General features: G+C 35.2%; 1 protein-coding gene across 6 annotated transcripts in view; it reads right to left on the reverse strand.

Annotated features, from left to right (window-relative positions):
* The window catches only part of LOC131075655 (protein root UVB sensitive 4), a 133435-nt gene extending 121054 nt beyond the window's left edge, over positions 1 to 12381 (reverse strand). For 3 of the 6 annotated variants that reach the window (XM_058012492.2, XM_058012491.2, XM_058012490.2), the window contains exons 1-3: positions 11503 to 12380; positions 10354 to 10500; positions 10125 to 10271 (exon numbers count right to left, since the gene is read on the reverse strand). In XM_058012492.2, coding sequence (XP_057868475.2) covers positions 10125 to 10271; positions 10354 to 10500; positions 11503 to 11973 — 765 coding nt within the window. In that variant the 5' untranslated portion in view covers positions 11974 to 12380. Of the gene's footprint in view, positions 1 to 10124; positions 10272 to 10353; positions 10501 to 11502 lie in introns of all 6 variants that reach the window. The other 3 variants (XM_058012495.2, XM_058012496.2, XM_058012494.2) reach the window with 3 other exon arrangements.
* Between the last annotated feature and the right edge of the window lie 11986 nt (positions 12382 to 24367).

Below are 24367 nucleotides of genomic sequence, written 5' to 3' on the forward strand. Positions count from 1 at the left end.
TAGTTGGAAGGAGAATGATGTGTCTTTGCCTTTTGTAGTAATGGAATGTAAAAGAATAGAGGATTTATGACCAAGACAAGAATTTCGCTCCTGACCCTTCCAAAGGGTCCAGAGTGAAATTCATTTTTCCTCCATTTTTCTCTTTAACTTGACCAAGTTTGGAGAATGGTTTGGAGGAATTGGATGCATATTTGCCTTGGAGAGAAGGTTTGAGGCAATAAAATGATGGAAATCAACCTGGAAGGAGAATTTCGCTCCTGACCCTTCCAAAGGGTCCAGAGCGAAATCCTCCATTTGACCTTCTTTTTTGCCTTAAGCCCTAGGTTGGCCTTGTCTGGAGCTAGTTTGATGGTGGATTGCCTTGATTAGGATGGAAGGAAGTTGAATTGATTACATTTGAGGAAGAATTGGAGGAATGAAGTAGAAAATCAAGCCAAGAATGAGGATTTCGCTCCTGACCCTTCCAAAGGGTCCAGAGCGAAAATCCCCATAACTCTCATTTTCTTCCTTGTTTTGGCCAAGTGTTGGTTTCTAAGGCATGTTGGAAGGTGGATTGATATGTTCTTGCCTTGAGAAGTGGTTGAAAGCATTGAAAGATGAGGATTTTGCCTAAAGGATGAATTTCGCTCCTGACCCTTCCAAATGGTCCAGAGCGAAATTCTTTATAAACCTCATTTGCTCCCTGAAATAGGCTACAAACCTTGTTCCTTGGGTAAAGAGTGATGTATTTTTGCCTTCCAGAGAAGATTGGAGTTGAAAAGATGAAGAGTCAAGCCTAGAGTTGGAATTTTGCTCCTGACCCTTCCAAAGGGTCCAGAACGAAATTTCACAAAACCACTCTTTTCTCTCAATTTTGTGCCAAGTCTAGTGTGGGTCAAGGTGAATTAGGATTGGAGATGTCCTTGGGCATAACTTTGGGTTGCTAATAATCAACAAATATGAAGGAATTAAGCAAATACTAGGATTTCACTCCTAACCCTTCCAAAGGGTCCAGAGTGAAATTCCCAAGATCACCTATTTCCCCTTCAAAACAAATCAAACTTTTGGTTTTTATGGCTTAGAGAAGAATGGAGTAACATTTCCTTGACCTTTGAAGTGAGTTGAAGTGGAAGAATGAAGAAATGAACTCAAGAGCAAGGATTTTGCTGCGAAAATCCTAAAACCTGTTCTATCTTCCAAAATTTGTGTCAAGACAAGCCTAGACCAAGGTGAGAGAAGTTGGGAGATGCCCCTAGGATTGCCCTTGAATGGATTTTGGCCACTAGAAATGAAGATTTTGAGCTAAAACAAGGATTTCGCTCTTGACCATTCCAAAGGGTCCAGAGAGAAATCCTAAATAGGTCCTATCCCTAGCCATGATTTCTAGCGAATTTCCCCTTTCAGGCCTTTTGGGGATCAAGCAGATGTTGTCAGGTTGAGAGATGGATTCAAATGAGAAAGTCAGGGAAGAACAAAGTGAGAAGGATAGAGCTAAGTAAGAGAAGACAAGCAAGGAATGAATTTCGCTCCTAACCCTTCCAAAGGGTCCAGAGCGAAATTCTTCAAATCAACTATTTTCTCCTTGAGTGAAGCCAAAACTTTGATCCCTATGACATGATTAGACAAGGAGTGATGTATTTTCACCTTGCAAGATGAATTGAAGTGAGGAAGATGAAGAATCAAAATCTAAAACTTGAATTTTCGCTCCTGACCCTTCCAAAGGGTCCAAAGCGAAATTCTCAAAAATCACCTAATAAACTCATGATGGATGATAAAAAAAGAATCCCTAGGCTTTGGAAGAGCTAAGACTAGCATATGCTTACCTTGAAGAGCAATTCGGAGTGAAGGAGTGAGACAATTGAGACCTAATCATGGAAATCGCTACTGACCCTTCCAAAGGGTCCAGGGCGAAGTCCTTAGAGATCCTCTTTTTTCACCATAATCAAAGGCAAAACTCATGATGGCAAAAACATTATAAGAAGGATCAAGATGGTGGAATAATAATGAAAAATGGAGAAAATGGCAAACGTTAAAAAGCATCAATATCTCCTAGGCTTGCCTATACCCTCTCAAGAAATTCACAAATAAAGCCACATTCTAGATACAATTTTTATGAGTTGCTAATCAAGCATCATTTGGGTAAACAATGCAAATCTCCCTTAATTAAAACTTGTAAAATGTGTTAAAATTGATTTTTAAGCCTTAAAATTTAAAATTTCACCCTTGGCCGCCCAATTATTGTTATTTTTTTTAAAAACCTTATTTGCTAGGTTGGCCACCTCAAGGATGAGATTTTTTATTTTTTTAATAAACCAAGAGGTTGGCCTCTTGAAGAAATTAGGAAGTCGCCATATAAAGAGGAGGAGGTTTGTGGAGTTTTAATCATTCATTCATTTGTGTCTTTCCTAAAGCGAATTTTAGGAGCAGAAATAGCATAGCAGATTGCAAGAAGGAAGGCGAATTTCTGATCCATGAAGGCTGATTAAAGGCTAAATCATCAAGGACGAACCTGAAGTGCAGATCAAAGACCTTTCATCCAGCAGAAATCTTCATTTTTTTTATCCATCTTTTCAAATTAATAAGTGAAAATCAAAGGTAAGGTGTTTAATCTGGTTTTTTAGGCAAGGTATTGAAGATCTGATCCAAGTTTCCATTTTAAATTTTCTTAAGGTTAGGTCTTCTATATCTAGTTTAATTTCTAGGTGATGCTTAGTTTGAAAATTCTTAATTTTAAAGTTTTGTCTTTTAAGGAATCTCAAATCACCTAGCTAAGATTCTACACTTAAACCTAACTTAAGCCTCTTTTTATAGGTAGCAAATGGCGACCACCAAGGCGAGTGGATCCGCTACCCGGCAGGCTCTCATCAAAGAAGATCAAAAGAACGATGATTTGGAGACCAGGATCGTGTCCAAATGGAGCAATATCAGAGACACCAACTTAGGGAACTTCAATGTGAAGAAGTTTCGAGAAGCCCCCTACATAGGCAAGCCATCACCCGTAGCCAAGAAGATAATTGAGAGTGGCATCATCAAGGCCGCAGGCTTCCCCTCCCGTAGTCAAATGTCACGAGCTGATGATTGAATGTGCCCGACACTATGATTCGCATTCAAGGACAATCATAGCCGAGGATGGAACTGTCCTAACCTATCTTTCAAAAGAAGCTATAAGTGAAGCCTTTCATCTCCCGAAGCCGAGAGATATGATCTATAAGAACTTGGAAGGAGCTAGGTCTATCTACGAAGATGATCCTGATACCTGTCTGAACTTCATCAATAAGAATTGGTTACTCAAGAGTAGGCCTCGCTTGAACAAGATACCTAATATGCCACATAGAATTGATTTCCAAGAGGAATTCAGGGACTTGATAACCATGCTCAATCGGGTTATAGGTGCCTCTCAGGCCTTCTTCTTCGACAAGTGGATGTTCTTCTTTATTCAAGTGATCGTCCAAGGAAAAGGAATGCTCGATTGGGCTAGAATCATTAGCAACAACCTAGACGTGCAATTGAGGAGGCTAGTCCCTACTAAGTCATTCCACATGAGTTCGTATGCTATATATTCTTTAGTCAGAAGTTTTGAGTATGTAGGGCTACCACATAGAGTAGTTGTTGGGAGAGGGACAGAAATAAGAGCATGTGATTTTTATGTTCAACTGCATCATCCGCCTAAGAATGACTACAAGCTAGTCAATGACACCTTCACAATGTATATCACTAGGACATTGCAAGGAGGGACTCACCATCGACTGTCTCAGGAGGCACAGGAGCTCGTGAAGAAACATGGTGCATGGTTCATTCAATTTCCAAAATTCACCTACATCAGGGTCCATGGATGCCCTTCACCTCCCTATATGTTGCCAAGGTATCCTACAGACAGAATAATATTACTTGAAGTGACTAGACAGTTGGCAGCTTATGCTAAAGCATCAAGACATAAGCATAGAAATGGTATCCCCGTACCTATTTTATTGGGAAATTCAATTGAAGTGTGTCCTAATTCTCAAGCCGCTGAAGATGCAGAAAAGGAATTATCTCTGTATTCATTCACATCCTTTGCCTCAAGAGAGAATTTCGATCCTCATGGTCATATGGAAGAGACAGTTGGGAAGAAGTATAGACATGAGTTTCAAGTAAAGGACTTCTGGATGAATGTTCAAGATGATGTGGAGGTGAAAAGAAAGATGCATTCTAGATTACCCTTGGATCTTATCAGGAAATGTAAAGTTTATAGAGTAGCCGATCAAGCCCAGGACAGTGGTAGATATCTCCAATCATTCTATGAGAAGGAAGATAAAAAAGTGAAGATAGATTGGAATGAGCAAGAAGTTGCAGACCTGAGAGCATTGATGAACCCTGTTTTAAATTGCACTCGCAGATCGGTGGACGTACAGCATCAAAAATTGAAGGAGCAGAATATAGCCATGACATTCACCCTAGAAACAAGAACAGAAGAAGGAGAAGCAAGTGTGAGTGAGAATACTTCTCATTCCAAAGGGTCGAAGAGAAAAGAAGGACCGGAGAAGAGAGAACCCTCCAAGAAGAAACAAAAGGTGAATCCTGATCGTCCACCGACTACTTCTTCTAGACATGAAAAGGAGGTAAGTCAAGGAGAGGATCAAAGAGAGATAGTGTATGAAGTTGATGAGTCTATGGAATCCATGGTGCAGAATGATAAACAAGGCAAAGGACGAACACCTCAGCACTCATCAAGTCAATCTCTCCCTCTCCAGGTTGGTGCTAATGAACAACAAGAAGAAAAGAATGATGATGAAGCAACATCTCCTTTCAGAGACCATAAACCTCTGCCTAAGGAAATACAGGTAAGGGAAAGAAAGTCTTCCATTCCAGATTGGCTAAAAGAAAGACTGACGAGGGTAGTTGTAGTTGAAGAGGAAGAACAAGTATTTGATTTGGAAAGTCTCATAGGGAATTCCCAAGAAGAAATTGAAAAGAAGAAGGCTACAAAGATGTCAAAGGTAATTAGAGATGATGCAGGATCCAGGAAGATACAGGTAGCCACACCCGTAGTGGACAAGTATGAGGATGAGATTATGGCAGAGGAATATGATATAGAAACATTTGATCTTGGTCCACTTACCTCCGAGCAGGCTATGGAAGAGGCAACTAATTCAGTGAGAGCACTTAATGATAAACTCAAGGAAGAAATGGAAAAGAATAAGAGGCTAGAAAGGGAGGTTAGCGCTTGGAGGAATTATTTTAGCCACCTTAATCAACCATTAAGGCGACAAGATCCAGCAGTATCACCTTTGCATGCACTTCCTCCTGAATCAATAAATGAGGCAGAAAAGATGAAGAACTTAGCCCAACTCATGAGTTCATGGATTGATGAATCTTAATGAAGACAGTCCACAGGCTATCCAAGTCCTTGAAATCATTCATAATCTATTGATAACTATGGATGCATTTACTCACACTAGAGACATTGTCATCCCGATCTTACAAGTGAAAGAAGGACGCCAAAGTCGGTTTTAACACAAGAGAAGATAATGGAGGGAGGAACCCATAACCTTCTGCAATGGTCAACTTTGCTCCAAATGAAGGAAGTTCTTTTCGAAGACATCAATAATAGATGCAGCCGAGTTGAGGGCACAATCCATCCTATTCAGGATAAGGTGTTTGATGTATTATGTACAATCCTTGACAGAAGGATAGAGATCGAAACAAATGTAGATGTCCAAGAATTGGAAGACAGGATCAAGATTATTTTTTGCAAAGAGGAGAACGTGGTCACAAAAAAACAACGAGATCAGATGTATGCTACTATGTTCCTGATCGAGAAAACAAAAGAGCTAGAGCCTGGATGGGAGATGACCCTTCTCGCAGTTTTTGATCAAGTCCTTCACTTGGAAGAACGGATGAAGAACCTGCATGAGATTCCCATTGCTGAGATTGAGGAGATTAGGTCCAGATTCATTGAATATGCCAGAAAAGAACATAGAAAAGGGAACAAAATTCTAGATGAGAAGTTGTTATAAGATGATGTGGCAACTCTATTCCCAATGGGCTATGTTTCCTCATTATTTGTGCCAATTTCTATTGGCTATGGATTGATAATGTTTATCTAAATGGGGTCCTTTTTGTAACAAACCCTAATTAGGGTTTAGGTGTCAAAATCTCAGCCTTTGATCTTCTTTAGATCCAGGCCGTTCATTGTATTTGAGAGTGCTATATAAGACCTCACTCAATTCATTTTAGAAAGTTAAGAGTTAGAGAAAAAAGAGGGAAAGGGATTAAGATTGTTAGCAGCAGAGAAAGAAGTAGTGAAGAAAGAAAGTTGAACAATTGTTGTTTTATTTTGCTATGAGATCAATGAAATATTGAAGTTATGGTGTTTTATTGCAATCCTTGTGGCTATTTTCATGGTTGTTTATCTTCTTGAATCACTCTTAGTAGAGATAGTACTTAAGTTTTAGAATTAGATTGAAGGACGAATGTTGTGTTTGATCTTTGATAAAACTCATAGTCCAAACCACTAGCTCCTTACTGATTGTAAGCACGCCTTGTGTGGTCAACTGGAGATATTAAGATTGTTTAAGAGTTCAATCATTATTGGAGATATTGATATGTATCTCAGTGATAGTATCTATCCCATTGATGATTCGAAAATCATTGAATCCCCTTAGAAGATTGCACCAATTCCAGTAGAGTTGTAATCTTTTGGCAATACTGAAATTGGTAGAGTTTTATAAAGACCAGTCCTCATTTAGTCATTCCTAGGATTAGTTTAGTATCGCCTCCTTAAGCCCCTTATCTTTTGCCCTTTTTTGAGACATCAAGTAAAGTTAGGAGAATTCACTTTCCTCATTGAAAAGTAGTTACAAGAACAAGCTTTCTTAGAAAGTACGTAAGGCCCCTTGTAAAACAGCAAACACAACGACCACTGGTGCTTATCCACGAGTAGAGAACCTACATAACAGAACCTTGGAGTTTCTCCGATTGATCCTTCTACGAAATCTTTAGCATTCGGGGAGCTTTATTCAAGAGAGGATAAAATACCTATGGGTATTTTATTATGTGTTTGGTCGTGTATAAAAGACACATCAACAAAACCCTTGGTAGGTTCTTACATGATACAATTTACTTTTTGCTAATATGTGGATTCACTTTGGTGTGTCCCTAGCTCTATTACTTTAGATTAGGATTCTAATTTCATGTGTGAATTTCAGACCATGATGCATGAAAATATGGACAGAAAATTAGAGAGCTCAACTACCTTTCATCAGTAAATAGATGGTCAAACAAAAATGATCAATATAGCTTTAGTGTAGTCCTTAAGGAGGTGTAAAAAGAAGCATTCTAAAACTCCAGATGAAAAATTGGCATATATTCGACTCTCTTATAATAAGGCAATTCATTCTCCTACAAATAGATCTCTTTTTGTGACTTGTTTTGGTTGCTTCCCCCCTAGTCCATTTAATGTAGTGATTTAGCAGCCATAGAGGAATCGGGAAAAAGTGGATTGGAAATCTGCATAGTTAATTTTATTGAGAAGATGAGGAGAATTCATCTCCAACTGCAATAGTGGTTGAAGGAGTCTCACACTAAGTATAAACCAAGGCATGGAGCAGAGGTTGAGCGCATGATTCAAGTTGAGGACAAAATATGGCTGGAGCTGGGCATAGAATGATTCCAATAGAAAGCAGAGATATTGAAATCACTTGGGTATAGTCCATTTGAAATCCTTAACAAGTAGACACTAATGCTTTCAAATTACACTTGCCTCATTATGGGCAGATGTATTCAGTTGTAAATGGTGAGAACTCTCATCTCTTTGAGCCTTCCATATTAGATGGTGAAGAGAAGAATCTTTTGAAGACCTTTCTCCCAATACTCAAGAAATTATTGAGCAAGGATGTTGTTTTGCAAAGGAAAGATAAAACATCAAGAAGAAGAGAGCAAGAAAGTTAAAAAACTGGATTATACAAACAATTTCCAAGTAAAGTCAAGAAGTATTCTAACAAGGAGGGTGTGATCCAAATAAGATCATGAAAGTTAATAAGAATCAACAAAGTAACTATTCTCATTATTTGTCAAATTGATTAAATACAACTTGGAAAAACTATTTAAAGAAAATTAAATATGACCAAGAATGGAGTATGATGGTTTAACAAGAATCTACAGAGATTGTGGATGGTTCTGAGATCATCCAGATACCTCGAAATCAAACACATCTGAAGTAGGCAACTGGAGAAAATAAAAAACAATTGAAAAACAAGAGCAGTTCTGCAAACAACAGAACTGTCAATTCCAGCAGGGGACAATTGCGAAACAACCTCTTGCATCAGATAGCAATTGTGAAACTGCCAGTTGCATCAGGTGGTGGTTACAAAACTGCCAGTTGCAATGGTAGCAGTTGTGAAATTGCCAGATGCAGCAAATGGCGGTTGTGGAGCTACCATGGTATTTCCACAAAGACCTAAGAGACATTTTCACCTTGTCTGATCATATGTTGACCAAAAAAACAGATTCAAAACAATTTCTTTTCTGCTTCTTCAGCAATTGAGTTTCTGGTGTCAAGCATACCTAATTGCAATGTAGAAATACACCCTCACAGGTCATCATAAGGCAATCCAGTTGAAATCTAGTTGAAGCTATGTGAGAAAAATCGGTTAGTTCTTGGATGAGTACATAGCGAGTTGGTTGGGTGCAATAGAATAACTCTTTTATAAGCAATTGCAAAGAAATGGAAGTGTTCAGAGACTATGGTTTTGGTGATTGGTGTCCTTGAACGCCTCAAGAAGGTGGTAAGCTTCTGTTTGCAGTAGAATGGGTGGCCAGAGCAGGAAAAGTGCATTAATCTTCTCAAATTTCTTCCCACAATGTGTTCTCCAGGGTAATCCTCATGTTTTTTCTAAGTTTCTTGTGTTTGCAACAGAGATAATGGCCAATGACGATTTGCCTTACTCTTCTCAAATTGATTCCCATATTGTGTTCTCTAGGATAATGTCGTATGTTTGTTTTCAGTTTCTTGTGATGTTTCAGATTTTGTTTTGCTCATTAAGTGTTAAAACCATCTCTAATCAGTTTCAGCACATAAACTACTCATTTCTTGCACAATCTTGATTGTTTTCTAGGCAGACAGAGAAAATGGCAAGTTTATCAAGCACAATAATTTGAAAAATGAGTTTTGTGCTGGTGAATTAGTAAAGGAATATCTATACTGATTATGGAGCATTCATCCTTATCTATGATATGATATATTAGATCTTAGCATATTAAATATGCGTTTACAAAAGTAGGTTAGATTGTCTGATGTATCACACATTTTGAAGTTTTTGCTGGATGAGACAATTTGCTGCAGAAAACACTTGCAATACGATTCTTCACATCTTCTGTCATATATACACTAAACACAAGCTTTGCAGCTCCATCTTCACACAGGCTTTAGATTCACAATTTCATATCAGGCTTTAGAACACATAATGAGGCAAATGGTGATTGTTGACAGTTCTCAATAAGTCTTTCATCAATTTTGGACATTTCAAACACCATTTGAAGGGGCAAACAGATCTTATTGTTTCAGTCCAGCATTTAGTTTATTCATGATCGAGTTTTCAGAAATGTAGAAAAATTTTAAAACAGAAGTAAAAAGTCACAGAAACTTCAGATGGTTGTTTAGTGAACTCAAGCTATCTGATTAGAGCTTTCTCTTCTTAATGGCAGAGCAGATTGTTTGACAAATAATTTGATCTATCACTTTGCTCATTAGCTATGCACTGTTTGCTGAAAATGGATTTTTAGGCTGGCCTTTCTTTTCTATTCTCCTTTTTTCCTTAGTGAAAAAGCAACCATTTCTTGTATAGGACTATCATGAAAAGAATCTCAGAGTAGCTTAGACAACGAAAACACAAAGAACAAAAGAAGAGAACATGTAAGCTATAATTTGTACAAGAAATGGCACGACTTTACAATCTTATAGGCCTTTCATCATTTTTTAGATGTGCATATGCATAGGCATTCTTATTCTTGGTCAATATTTAATGCAAGGTTTTTAAACTAGAAAATTGGATTGGCATTTTCATTTACAACAAAGGTACAACCAGAACACATAGAGCAGAAGTATGTAATCCCATCCAGGAAAGTTAATCTCAAGATGTACTCTAAACAAAGATCAAAAGTCTTACGCTGGTGGCAATGCAAGCTGCCAGGCTTATGGACTTGCCAATATTGGCTACTGTTGCAAGCAGTAAAAAGTGTTGAGGAAAAATTAGAGTCAGCAACTCTACGCCAACACTGAGGCTGAACAAAACAGATGTTGAAAACCTCACTCTCTGCAAAAGTAGCCAATTTTAGCAAGAAGCCGGGATTTGGACGTCACAACGTTGCAGCCTAATTGAAGTCATCATGACAAACCTTTAGATCAGCATCAAATGCAGAGCCAAGGCTTGCTGAATAGATAAATTTGCTAAGCCGCCCAAGCCCATCTTTGAGCACCCAATTCAAGGCTGCTGCTGAAGGAAGAGATCGTTTTGCTCCTATTCCAATGGCCAGCAGCATTGCCTGCAAGTTGCTCCACATCCTAGCTTGGTCAGTTTATAAACAATGATATGTTCAGGTTTTAATAAAGCAACACGCTTTGTTCTCGAACAATTTGTAAATTAATCTAAATCCATGTAACTTTCTCAGTCCAAAATCGAATGTGTACATCTCAGCAAAAACTTTTAGACACTAAGCGTCACAAGCACATACAGCAAAGCAAAAGAAAAAAGGGTATTCATTTCTTCTCCATTTCGCTATAAAAAAAGCATGTCCCAGCATTGTGTATAGACACTGAGTTGTACTAATGCTCAAGTGTAATTTGTAACTTAGTCTTAATCCCATATGTGCCCCATCGATAAGAAAAATTGCGTACATCTCTTCCATAACCCTTAGACAACAAGCATCACAAGTTCAGACAACAAAGAAAATGGAGTAGGGCACCAACCCCTTGACCTTTCACTGAAAACAACAGCACTTCTCAGCATATTTAAGGTCATTGAGTCGCACTTTAATGATAAAAAAATTTATTGAAAATGATAATATTATTGGTCCAAAATATAATATGCTTCCATGTAAGAATCAGGGGTCAAATTTCCATTTATTGCATTGTAACCTTATTTGCCTTTGTCAAAAAAGAGACTTTGTAAATCAACATCCACAGATGACACAACGTAAAACCAGAAAACATAGCAAGAGATGAATGCTCAAAGTAACTCCTGTGTAAAAACAGTCTAACAAGGATATACCCTAAAAAAGGTTACAGATAAAGTTGTAGAATAAAATTTAATCTGAATCTATACGAAGTTATAGCAGCTGTTCCAGAGACGAATAAGACAGAAGAGTTTACTAACATCCACGAGACTAAAATTGTTTATGGGGCCTCAAAGCCGAAACGATATTGTGATATGTGTTTCCAGGATACTTCAAGAATCATACAATAACAGGAGGCCTAAATGCAAGCCTAAACTTCACCATCATCTAATGAAAACAACAAAGAGAAAAGGAAGAAGCAGAAATGCCAACCTGAGTGGATTGAACTTGAATGGCTGAGCTGAATATGCGGTGAACAAACTTCCATTTGAGAAAATCCATGTAATTTGATGTAACCTGCTCTGGAACAAAAAGGGATAACATTATTAACCTCACCCTTCTGAGACAATCTTTGAGAAACTGCTTAAAGCTTTTGGCCTCCAGTATTTTTAAATGTTTCTCCAAGAGAAGGTACTGGCCGTCCCAAGCATACCGTAAAGAGACCCCTTTATTGTGGACTAGAATGGGCACATACTCCAACTCCTTACTCTTCATCTTCTTTTGCTGCTTATGTTCTGTCTTAAGACATTCTGGAAAAGCATCCCATGTACATGCGTGCACATTTAGTTTGATGGGTTTCTTAAAAGCTCCAGGCAATTTCCCGCCGTGTCTTTGCTTTCCAGAAATGCCCTGGTTAAGTCCATGTGAATTGGTCTGAAACAGAGAATGTTGATAGCTCTTCATTGATAAAGAACGACTAACTCAAGAATTGAATTTTAAACAGAGGCAGAAGTTTGTCTGAATGATGGATGGCATTGGATATCAGGCACAAAATTACATCATTTTCAAACTTTCGTGTCGTGGAATTATCAAATGTTCCCAGTCATCTCTGTTAAGTCAGCTTTCGAATTTGAAACGGAATGTCGATGATGAAATTATAATTATAGATAAAGCTGGGGGTTTGTTGTCAAGGATATACATGAATCGCAGACGAATTATCGGTGGTCGGTCAGTAAGTAGTTATCCGCTAAAACTATAAAGTTTCGGAGTGCTATTTGAAATTTAAGGGTTCCGAAATTGGAAAAAATTGTAGAGCGGTTTCTGGAGTAAAAACGAGAATGTGTTTGATTGGACCAAATGCATTCGTCGCAGAGAGTGGCGTTAGACACCGGCTATTCGGCGCCACTTCAACGCTATTCCGAGGAATAAATTTAATGGCCGTATGATTGTATTCAAATATTTTTTTAATATTATTTTACTTTATTTTTAAATTATTATATGAAAAGAAAGATTTTAGATAAATCCTCAATGTCTTAATAATATTATTTATTTTTTTATTTTTTATTTTTTTTTAATAAAGTATATTTCACATTTAAAAATTAATTTTAAATAAATAATCATTATGAAAAAAATATTTGATGGTATGGTCAATTAACAAATGTAGATCTAGATCTATGTAATGCCCCGCCAGGAAACCCCGAAGGGATAAGCCAAAACACAAGAATAGAGTGCAATAATTTTATTTTTTTTAAAGTTACACCACATGAGATACAACAAGATATCAGAGATTCAGAATTACATAGCGGAAGACATCAACTAACACCTAAAGAGTTTCCCAACGAGATTACTTAAATTTCACAATTCACTTAACTCACACAATTAATCCAATAAGCTGATTATCTTAATAACGAGATAATTCTTAATCAGGATAATTTCTTTCAGAAGATGGAAATATAAATCACAAGCAAAGATTCATCCATTAAGATCTATTCATAATCTTCATTCAAGCTTTTCATAAAAATACAAGCCATACATCTAATATTCTAACACACTAGAATTTCATCATAAACTTATGAGATCTTTTCAAGCATACTTAATTTCCTTAACAACAACTGAATATGTATTCCATTACTCTAAGTTACATTCTTTCATATTCCAATTTATTGCATTTAAAAGACGATTGCATACATGCATCTACGATAAATCTCATCTAAACCACTTATGCATTCGATCAAAATGGCATTCAAGAAGGACTGCATATAAGCATTTAAAGTTAATTCCATCTTATCTACTTATACATTCTAACATAAGCTATTCATACATGATACAGTTGAATAAGGGAAACATAAGAGAATAACATCACATAACACCATAATGATCTCGGAGTTCACCCCTAAAGGGCTACATCTCCGGGTCTGCTCAACTGCAAGACCCCTCTGATAAATAATAAAGTTAGGAGTACAAGAGGTTACACCATTACAATCCTGCCATCAAGGCGAAATATAAACAATATACAAATGACCACATCGGTCAATTAATACATAAACGATCCCTGAAAAGAACAGGATCCAGCTGAACATAATCAAAGCTAATACGAAGGTCCAGAAGAGCATCCACAAGACTGAGCCATCACCACCCAAGGTCTAACATGAAACCGATACTCACAAGGGCAAGAACAATAGGGCGACCCACAAACGTGCTCCTAACAGGACAAAACGACAACACACTAGCGAACGTAGGGACAAGTGTCATCACACAACCTGGTACGGTTACCATGGCAGGTCTTCATAGGTCCCAGCCCCATACATTGGGTTACCCTGGCAACCTAATCCGAGCCTCCGGCCCATCCAAGCCTCATGTGGACCCACACATCCTCTCATGAAGACAAGGATGATGGATTGTCATTTCAGGCCTTCTCACAACATGTCAGGTCTATGTTAGCACTCGTCCCATGTGTGAGGCACATTTATCTTACTTAGAAATTACATTCTAATCTACTGTTAGGTTATCACTTATTAGACTCACTTTCGATGGGTTACCCAACAGCCACTTTGGGCGCGGCCCCCAATCGAAAGCCACTTTCCCATACGACACTAGACTATACTCAAACGAACTCAAAGACCAAGGAATACACATGGTCAGACGAACGGAGATCAAGAAGGAGGGAGCAACCATCTGGTCAAACACGACTCAAAAGAGGTACACTACTGACGGTACTCTAACCAGAGACCTGACCAACTATGGTCCACCACGAATCATCATTCAACACCCACACCAAGGATATGACCAAATGCGACACTACCACAAAACAATAGTCAACTCGGAACCGAGGACTGAAACAGGTACCCCAAATCATTCCATACGACAGGGTCCTAACAAACAAGCACGACTTGCCATTACTTTAAACAAAAGCGAATACAGAAATTAAACTCGCATAGGCAATAACTGGAAGAGACAATATTTTCCCATAGCTTAAACCAATAAAGGTCGATCAAGTTTCTACATGATCTATGTTTCCAAAATACACTAGCAGGAAATCATCATTGCAAGGTGAATACAAAATCACAATTTGCAATCATACCATTGTCTATTTCTCAAACAGAGGAAAAATATAAGTTAACCATTCATTTTACTAAATGAGAATATCAATAACTAAACAACTTTCCCAAATGATACTTAATTAAATTTTCAAAAGCACATCGTTTAAATTCATCATGACCAAGGGTTAAATATTCATTTCTAACATTTCCAGATTAACAAATGGTTTCCTTGAGCATAAAAGAAGATCACTCAAATAATTATTAATTAAGGAATATATTTATTAATCCGAGATTAATCAAAATATAACCTATTAATATTTAATTGCGAAATTGACAATTCTGGAATTTAATTAGAAAACAGTACATTAATCATAAAATGAAATCGAATATTAAATTAACGCATATATTCCCTCATACCATTAATTAATATCAAATTAATCATTATTAATAATTTACGCCACATTAATCATAATTAAAAACTCAATTAAAAAAATTAACATTAAACAATATTAAAATATTGTATGTATTGTTTTTTTTTTAATAATAAAAAAAATACATTAAAAAAAACATTTATTAAAAACTCACAACAAAAAAAGGCAATGCTAAATGGGGGCGGCGAAGGCCGGGCCCACCTCCCAACGCGGGGGTTGGGCGGACCAAACCCCAGCCGTAGGGAAAACCTTACGGGCGGCGCCACTGTGGTGCACGCAGGTTCTGCGGCGCCCTGCGGCCACCGCGGCCCCTGCGGCCACCACAGTGAACCCGCGGCCACTGCGAACTGCGACAAGGCGCGGGGAAGGGGAGGAGGAGGCGGGTGGAGCTCCGCTCCCCGCCCTCCAACCCCAAACACAAGTTTGTTACTATATTTTTTTTTTAACACACAGTTCATTTTTTGAAAACGAAATAACAAATGAAATACTTCGAAATTTTATATTTCGATTTAACATACAAAAATCCATTTTTCTATAATTAGAGATATGGGTTTTAAACACTTCCTTTCAAAACAGCAAAACCCCATAATAATAAAAAAAAACACAGTCTCATAAAGAGACTTACAATATAATTTCCAAAATGATAAGGTTTCCCAACCCCAACCCAATTTTCAACAAAGACTCATATTGGGCCAAAAGAACCATTTTAACACAATGATTCAACTATGCTTGCAAGAACACCAGACATATGCATATATCTAAACCCACAATTCCAAAAATCAAATCTAATAACCATTTAAAGATTGGATCCTAACAACCAGCATTTTGTTTTCAACCAACAGAGCATTTCCATGGCAACAAGAAGGACAGTTAAGGTAATTCCTACCTTCATACGCATTCCTGGAAGAGCTTGAAGGAGAGCCCATCTGTAACCCCCAAATTTCATCCAAAAAATATTTTTCAACAAACCTTTTTTCCAAAAACATCCATCCCCTAAATTTTTCCAAGAATCTAGGTTATAAGGAAGAGTTGACCAAAATTCCATTTTTGGAATTAAAATTTTTATTTAAAATAATCTTCCAAAAAAAAATAATTCTTTTCTAACTATAACAACAAATTAAACTTGCCTTTCAATTCAAAATTGATTTTCTCACTCAACTGAAATTTAACCTTTCTATATCAAAAATACCAAAAGATTAAATTAATTCTACTGCAATTAAATTTAAATCTTTCTTTTTCAACAACATATACAAAATGCATTTAATATTCAAAATCAACCATTTAATTGAACTTACTCCCAATTTAAAACGAGCAATCCAATATCAACGATAATCGCATAACGAAATCCTGATTAATTTAGTCCATTAATCTTTAATGCACAAACACATATTTAATCAAATTAAATACTAAGGACTAATTAATCAATTTAACCATACACACCAAGCACGCAAACCAAGAAAGTCAACTAGACAAACGACTCGCAAACCCAACCAAAAAGGGAAAACCGACGACGACTGACGATGCTCACTTGAGCACGACTATGGTCAACTAGGGTCCTACGACCACCTAATCCAACTCTAAGGATTAAAGAGGTACACTCAAACCTGTAAATCCAGGTGAAGATGAACCTCGCACTCATGCGGCGTTGTACCTGAAATCTCCTACAACCAAGAGTCATACATGCATACATATATAAACTTAATGAAAGCGTTAGCCCGATATTAATACCATGAAAAAGGAACACTGAACAACTTGCATACAACTAGTGTGAAAACCACATCAACAGCTACGCATTAAATCAAACATCTGACTATAACATTATATTAAGATAAACTAACCAAGATTAAACTAAGATTTAAAATTGATTAGGGTAGGGGTAGCACATTCTCCCCCCCTAGGTTCCGACTTACTCTTGGAAGTCGTAAGGCTAGATGAAGAACATGTCGTATGCATCAGCCCTGAAACTCATTCAACAAAGGTCAAATTGCACATAGAAATCTTTCCATAAATAAATGAAATATTTATTGCAAAATCCTTTACAAACGCCATTATCCATTGGCAAGATACATCTAAAACCATACATTCCTTAAAATATTCTAGGAATTATCCACAATCATAGCAGAGAAACAAGAATTTTCTTCCTTTCATTACACCAAATTAAAGCATTACAAAGAGGTAAACAACAATTACCATAATCATCTATCAAACATGACAAGAAAACATGCCATCAAGATCAATTTCCTTTACCAATCCATCTTTATCATAAAATTTTATTGAATAGAACTAGCTTAAATATCAATTTCTACAACCAAATTAACTTTCAATAAATAAGAGCAACAAAAATAACTCAATTGCTTACACTTGCCAGGCATAAGAAAACCTTTCCATTGACTATGTCCCATAACATAGTGACAAGTTAACACAATTTACTCCATGATCCAACAAGTTGAAAATATTCAAACATCATTTAACATGGGTTTCAAAGAGAATGGGTTACCAGCTTAGCAATACCCCTCTTGAAAAGTAGTGATGTTTACAATCCTTACAACCATCAAACTATTATGATCAATCCTTTGTTTGCAAAGTTGTTTTGGAAGCATGATTGAGCACAAAATTGGCAAATGGATAAAGAGAGAGAGGGGAGGAGTACTAAATGAAAATACTGAACAATTGATCACAAAATCACTTTGAGACGTACCATTAAAAAGATAAGGAATAAGAAAGATGACACTTATTGGTGGTTTGTTGATTTCAAGAAGACTTTTTGCATTGCTTATAAGTTATGATGTAGAATGAAAGATCTTGATCTCCCAATGCAATTTAGATCAATTGTCTATAAACTATATGAAGATGTTTGGATAAAAATTAGAACTCTTTGATGCAGGAGCATCTGGCAAACAGCAATGAAGTGGCACAAGGCAATTCGTTGGTGTAAAGCCAATCCCCATAACCGTTGCAAGAAATCCTACCTGCATGTGTTGAATGGTATATACGTGTATGCAAAATGTGGATTAATTACAAAACGCCTTAATTGTTGACAAAATGCCAAATGAATTATGCACAAAAATAGACTTGTAGAGAAGGCTCGAGACACTTGGCAGTAACGCCAAATTCCACGACCATTCCAACATCTAATGCATGAGTTTGTACAGCTATTTGATGTTTGTTAGAGTGGCGTTGAATTCCATACCGGGCATCATGAGGATTAAAATCCTCTAAAATAAGTAAAAGACTGCAGGTTTTTATTTAATGAGGAACAAAGTAGGTGTAGTTAAGGCATCGTTAAAATTAATTTGAAGAAAACAACAAAAGAGGGGGGACGAAGGTGGGCTGGCTTAAACAGTACACACTAAGCTTTGACCGCTTAGGTGGCTGCTGTGGGTCCCTCCCTACCTGTCTTGCTTCTCGTTCCTAAGTTTCCGTTGGCAGATGTTCTCCGTTCCCGTTCAAACAGTTCCGTTAACTTTCGAATTCAAATTTGCTTCCCGCCCAGAACTTCTTTGGAGACCTGTGATCACATAAAAAGGAACAGGGTACCCGTCTATTTTACAGCGTACTCACGGCCTGTGCCATAATGGTAGCTTTGGAGCATGGACATCCATCGAAGCATATTGGAAGGGGAATTATATCAGATATTACAGTTCAAAATGCTGTGGTAGTGGAAGCATAGACAAGGCATCTTAACTGTTTGATCGGTTGCGTTAAAGAAATATGATCTCATGGAATACTGCGATTGCAAGCTATGCACAAAATACGTTTGTAAAGGATTTAGAAACCTTCAGCCAAATGCGATTGCAAGGTGTAAATCTAGACTTTGCGACCTTTATCAGTGTCCTCCCAACCTGCACCAAAATGGGATCTTTGGAACAGGGCATGGACATGCAAAGCCGAATCAACTTCATAGAGAATAGACCACACCAGTTGATGTCGTTCCTCCTTGGGACAAGTTTGGTTTTGCTGATATTCCAGCTATAACAGTTTGTGATTTTTTCTTCATTTTTTTCATTTTTGCTCATTTAAATTGTGGAAAAAGAAGCCTTGCTTGATACTCTGCAATCTCTTTCAAAAGGGAGGTTAAATAGTTCAAAATTAATGAAAAATAAGCCTTGTTTGATAGTTCAAAATTATCCATGGTCTCACTTGTCTTGCAGATTCGTTGAAAAGGGGTAAAACAAACAATTAATGGAATGGACAAGCTTAGTTTTGGTGAAAATCCAGCTGCAGCAGTTTCATTATATCGTTCATTTTTGTTTTATCATGGTATTCACAATCTCTTTTTTAATAAATGGTTTCATACCATTGATGGGGATGACCAAAGATTGGATATTTCTCAGCAAGACAAACTACCGAAATAGATGGCTTCATATGCAATCTGGATTCAATTGCTGCATGCTCACCCACAAAGTTTGCATGATATATATCCTTCCTTTTTTCTAATCTATAAATTATATATTTCAATAGATTTTGTTACTATAACCTTCTCAACTGTAATTATTTGTAGACAAGCATCTTTCAAGTAGAATAAGGATTGGATGTGGCATTTGAACAAGAAAGAATAAAATATATAATTCTTATAATTGTTCTACTTTTTTATTTCTATTACATATCATATAATAGAAAATGTGTATACAATTGATAAAATTTAACTACACAATTGATAAAATTTAATAGGTAGATTTGAATTTATCATTTTTTATTTGTATGTTGGAAATTATTATTCATTGTGTTTTGTAAATAGATTTTTTAATTGTTTAGTGTGATTTGTTTTTTGATCATTTAATCTAATGTTAATTTTAAATTGTTTGTCAAATTATAATATATTTTTCATTATTTTTTAATACACTGTTTTAATTACATAAAAACTTTTAATCACCTTAATATCTTTTTATCTTAATTAATATTATAGCCAAACTCTAAAGGATCCAACTTTTCCAAAACTTTATGTTAAGACAATCAATGTAGTCTCGTAAAGAAATTACTGAACATTTTAAGGTTCAACATTCCAAGACAAGAATCATAGATTAGCATAGCTATAATAAGTCCCCAATGCATGGGATGTGATCATTCCTATCTCCAGATGACATGGCTATTCAATGTAGGCCAATCCCATCATATTGGTTATTACTCCCTCCTATTGACTTGTATTATATAGAGAATTCAAGTTTAAGTGATGATCTTGGGACTATTACTTTTTTGCTTGCATTGCGAAACTAACCCCATTAGAAGTAATTGAATGTAGAACAAGCAGTGGTAAGGGCTTTTTGTTTGGTTAGGAAAAATAAGTGATATGGGTCTCTTTATTGATCATATTCTTCAAAGATGAATCTTGATATATCTTAATATTGAGGATAAATTGGAACTACTTCCATATATGTATCTCTATCATACAGGATAAAATTATTCTTTTATCAACCCTTTTTCAATAATAAACGAAGAATCTCCTTCTTTTATAGTGTTTTATTATATCTAAAATTTAAAATTAAATTGTAGATTTCAATAGATTTTGACATTATAAAATTCTCAACTAAAATTATTTTAATAAGAGACAAGAATTGGAAGTCGCATTTGAACAAAAAAGATTTTAAGATATACAATTATTTTGGTTTCTTATGAAAGGTTCTCTTTATATATATTATGGGCCTAGTTTATAATTTTTGGCTATATTTTTTTTTATAACAGAAGATTAAGATATATAATAGAAAATATATATATTTATTAAATTTAATATGTATTGGTTAAGATTTGAATCTATTATTTATAATTTATATGTTAAGTTTATTATTCAATTATTAGTCTATTTTGTGGTTGGTATTTAGTGTGGTTCAATTTTCTAACAATTTGGACTACTAGTTATTTTAAATTCTTCATCAAGTTATAGTATTTTATTTCATTATTTTTCAATTTAATGCTCTAAATACATTAAAAATTCGTACTCATCTTGATAAATTTTTGTCTCTACTAATATTCTAGTCAAACACTAAAGGATAAAACTCTCCCAAAACTTAATGTTAAGAGACTAAATGTAATCTCTAAAGGAGTGCATTATATTGATAACAATAGTGTTTCATCTAAATAAAATATAATTGCTAAGTATTTTAAGGCTCAACAATCCAAGACAATAAGCATAGATTCTCTTAGATATGACAAGTCCCTAAATGCATGGCATGTGGTCCTTCCCATTTCTAGATTATGGCTCTAAATGTAGTCCATTCCCATCAATCAATACGATGGTTATTTTTTCTTATTAATGGTATGCATAATATAGATAATTCAAGTAAGCTTGGAATTGTCATTAATTTGATTGTCATTCTTTTGCTTGGAATTGTCATTCTAATATCTAAAATATCCCTAAATAGAATAGGCCCATGTAAGGTAGGTTAACACCACCAAATTCCCTTTAGAAGAATCTAATCTACACTATATCTCCAAGATTTATTAGTACACATCATACTCTTCACTTATCCTTACAATGATATTTACCTCCTTTATGTATACTTCATAATAACATAATGGGTGAGTAAATCACTAATCCCAATGTAGGCCTACTCATCACCGAATCTAATAAATTATACAAGTTTTTGACATGACCTAATATAGCCAACTTAAGGGATGTGTGTCAATGTTGGCATCTCTATCCACCTATTAAATTATAATATAATATTTGTAGATGCACTACATTCCATCTCTCTTTTGCATGTTTCAACTTTCAAACATGGTAGGAAGTCAATGGTAAGACCACTAAAATTCATTACAAGTATGATGAAATTTCCTATTATCAAACTATCCATAGGTGATCTTTGTAATATTTTTAGCTTGACGATAGAAAGATCTAGGGCTTGATCATTATTTTAACCTCTATTTTATTCTATTATTTCCATAGTTATTCTTTGATAATCACCTTAAATTTAGCCATTACGTTTTTATTCAATGTCAATATTTTTTGTAGGTGTATGTTGATTCTATGTTGATCCCTAGTGATTTGTTTAATTATTCCATTTAGTATCACGCCTCTATGTTGGTTTCTTATATGACTCTTTCACCTCAAAATTGTGTGGATGTTTATATATTGTACCTTTTATATGTCTATAAGCCTATTTAATTCATCGCCATTTTTTGCAACTTATTTTGTTAGCTCATGTAGGAAATATTTTTTCAATCTTTATTTTTATACGATTCTTTGGTGTACTCTTCATTATGTTCTTAAAATTTCTCTACCTTGAACTTTATTTTGTGTTTACTGGTGTAATATCCTACAATATAGTTTTTATTTCCTTCTATACCAAATCTTCATAAACTTCTACACATTAATTTTTGTTGTCCTAATGATTCTAACCAAGTATATCTAAGAGAAATAGATCCAATCCATCAATATCTAAAGAATTATAATTTAAATATAAAATATATTTATCCATAGAGAGCTTCACTTTTGGATTTTTTTCTTACCCTTTATTTGATTATCCTTGATTTATTTGCTTTTATTTATAGTTGGTTGGCCATTTTTTTTGCAAATTAATTTATAACTACTTGTAGGAATTATAGAAATAATAACATTTTCCTTTTGAATAAATGCATGAAATTAAAGAATTGGATCTTCCTTCCTTGAAGCTCAAATTCATAAAATGTTACCCTTTGTCTTTCCTTCCTACTCATCATCTCATTCTTTTCGTCCTCCTCATTTTCCTTCTCCTTCTCCATATTCTTATGACTATTATTATCCTTCTTATCCTCCTCTCCTTCATAGTCTCTTTCTCCTTCTCTTATTTCTTTTGGTACCTATCTATCTATAAAAGCTTGCTTAAGTTCACCCTAAAAAGAAATGTTAGTACACCATGACACATACCAAATGTTAGCTTCATCTTTATGACTACAAAGAAAGATAATTTCTATAGAACACTTTGATCATAATATATTTTATACCAATAAAATAAGATCACTACATCAAAATAAGGTTTCAAAAAGATCAATTAGATCTCCTTTACCATCTAAGAATGAAAGCATTCATAGTCCATTAGACAAGATCCATCATGGGAATTTACATAATTTATTACTTCCATATAAAATTCAAAGTCTTTATAAGAACCATGTTGAAGGAATACCTTAGTGTACACTAGGTCTAGCCTATTAAAATTAAATTTTAGCTTTGATTTAGAAGAATGAAATTGAAAAAAAGTAGAGATGAAATAAATTCCAACTAAGTCATATTTATCATGATACATAGGTCCACCAAAACAAAAATGCTAATACAAAGGCACCCCTTCAATCTAAGTTGCATCACATTGATACTTACCTTCATATATATATTGCCACATCATGGCATGTTCCATTGTTTTATCTAGAAATTTTAGTTGACATAAAAATATATTTATCAATAGCTAGGTCATGATTCATATAGAATTAATAGATCCACTATCACATGCATTTTTATCAAACTCATGGATAGAAAGTTGTAATATATTACCACTACAAATGTTGAAAAACTTTTTCATTTTAGATTCAAAAATAAAATTCAATCCTTCAATCCAAGCATCGTGTAAATCTACATGAAATGTTGTTAAAAAAGAGTTAAGGATTTTAGAGTTTTTATCCATTTTAATTCCTTCATAAAAAAAAAATCTACAATAGAACTGTCCTTGCAAATAAATTCTACAATGATTTTGTCTTGAGTTCAAAACCTCTTCACAATCAACATGATTAGGATCAACATATTTAATTGATGAATTTAAAGAACAATCTCAACATCATTTGTACCATCAATAACTAGTATTTCTAACCCATACTCTACAAAATTACCAAGATAAGAAGCTCCTTCATTCATAAGAAAACATCTCTTTTTATCAATATTCATATTAGTAATATTTTTATCAATATTCATATTAGTAATATTTTTATGTGAAGATCAAATCTCTAATTTACTATCATAGGAAAAATTACAACCTATAGAAATATAATAAAAAAAATTGTCATTACAATCAACAAAATAAAAAATCTTTAATTTGAGATCTTCAAATTGAATGCCTAGAGTACATTTATCTTTAATAACATCATTAAATAAACTAAAAAATAATTGTCCATATCTGGATTTACACCTACCAATCGTATTTTGTGCATAGCTAACAATCGTAGCATTTCATGAGATATAATTTTTTTGACGCAGTCGGTCAACCAGTTCAGATGGCTTGTTTGTGCTTCCGCCACCAGAACATTTTGAACTGTAATATCTGATATAATTCCCCTTCCAATATGCTTCGATGGATGTCCGTACCCTGTTCCAAAGCTACCATTTGGGCACAGGACGTGAGTACGCTGACAAATAGATGGGTACACTTTTCCTTTTTATGTGATCATAGGCCTCCAAAGAAGTTCTGGGCGGGAAGCGAATTTGAATTC

This window comes from Cryptomeria japonica, chromosome 6 (assembly GCF_030272615.1).
Source record: "Cryptomeria japonica chromosome 6, Sugi_1.0, whole genome shotgun sequence".
NCBI lineage: Eukaryota > Viridiplantae > Streptophyta > Pinopsida > Cupressales > Cupressaceae > Cryptomeria > Cryptomeria japonica.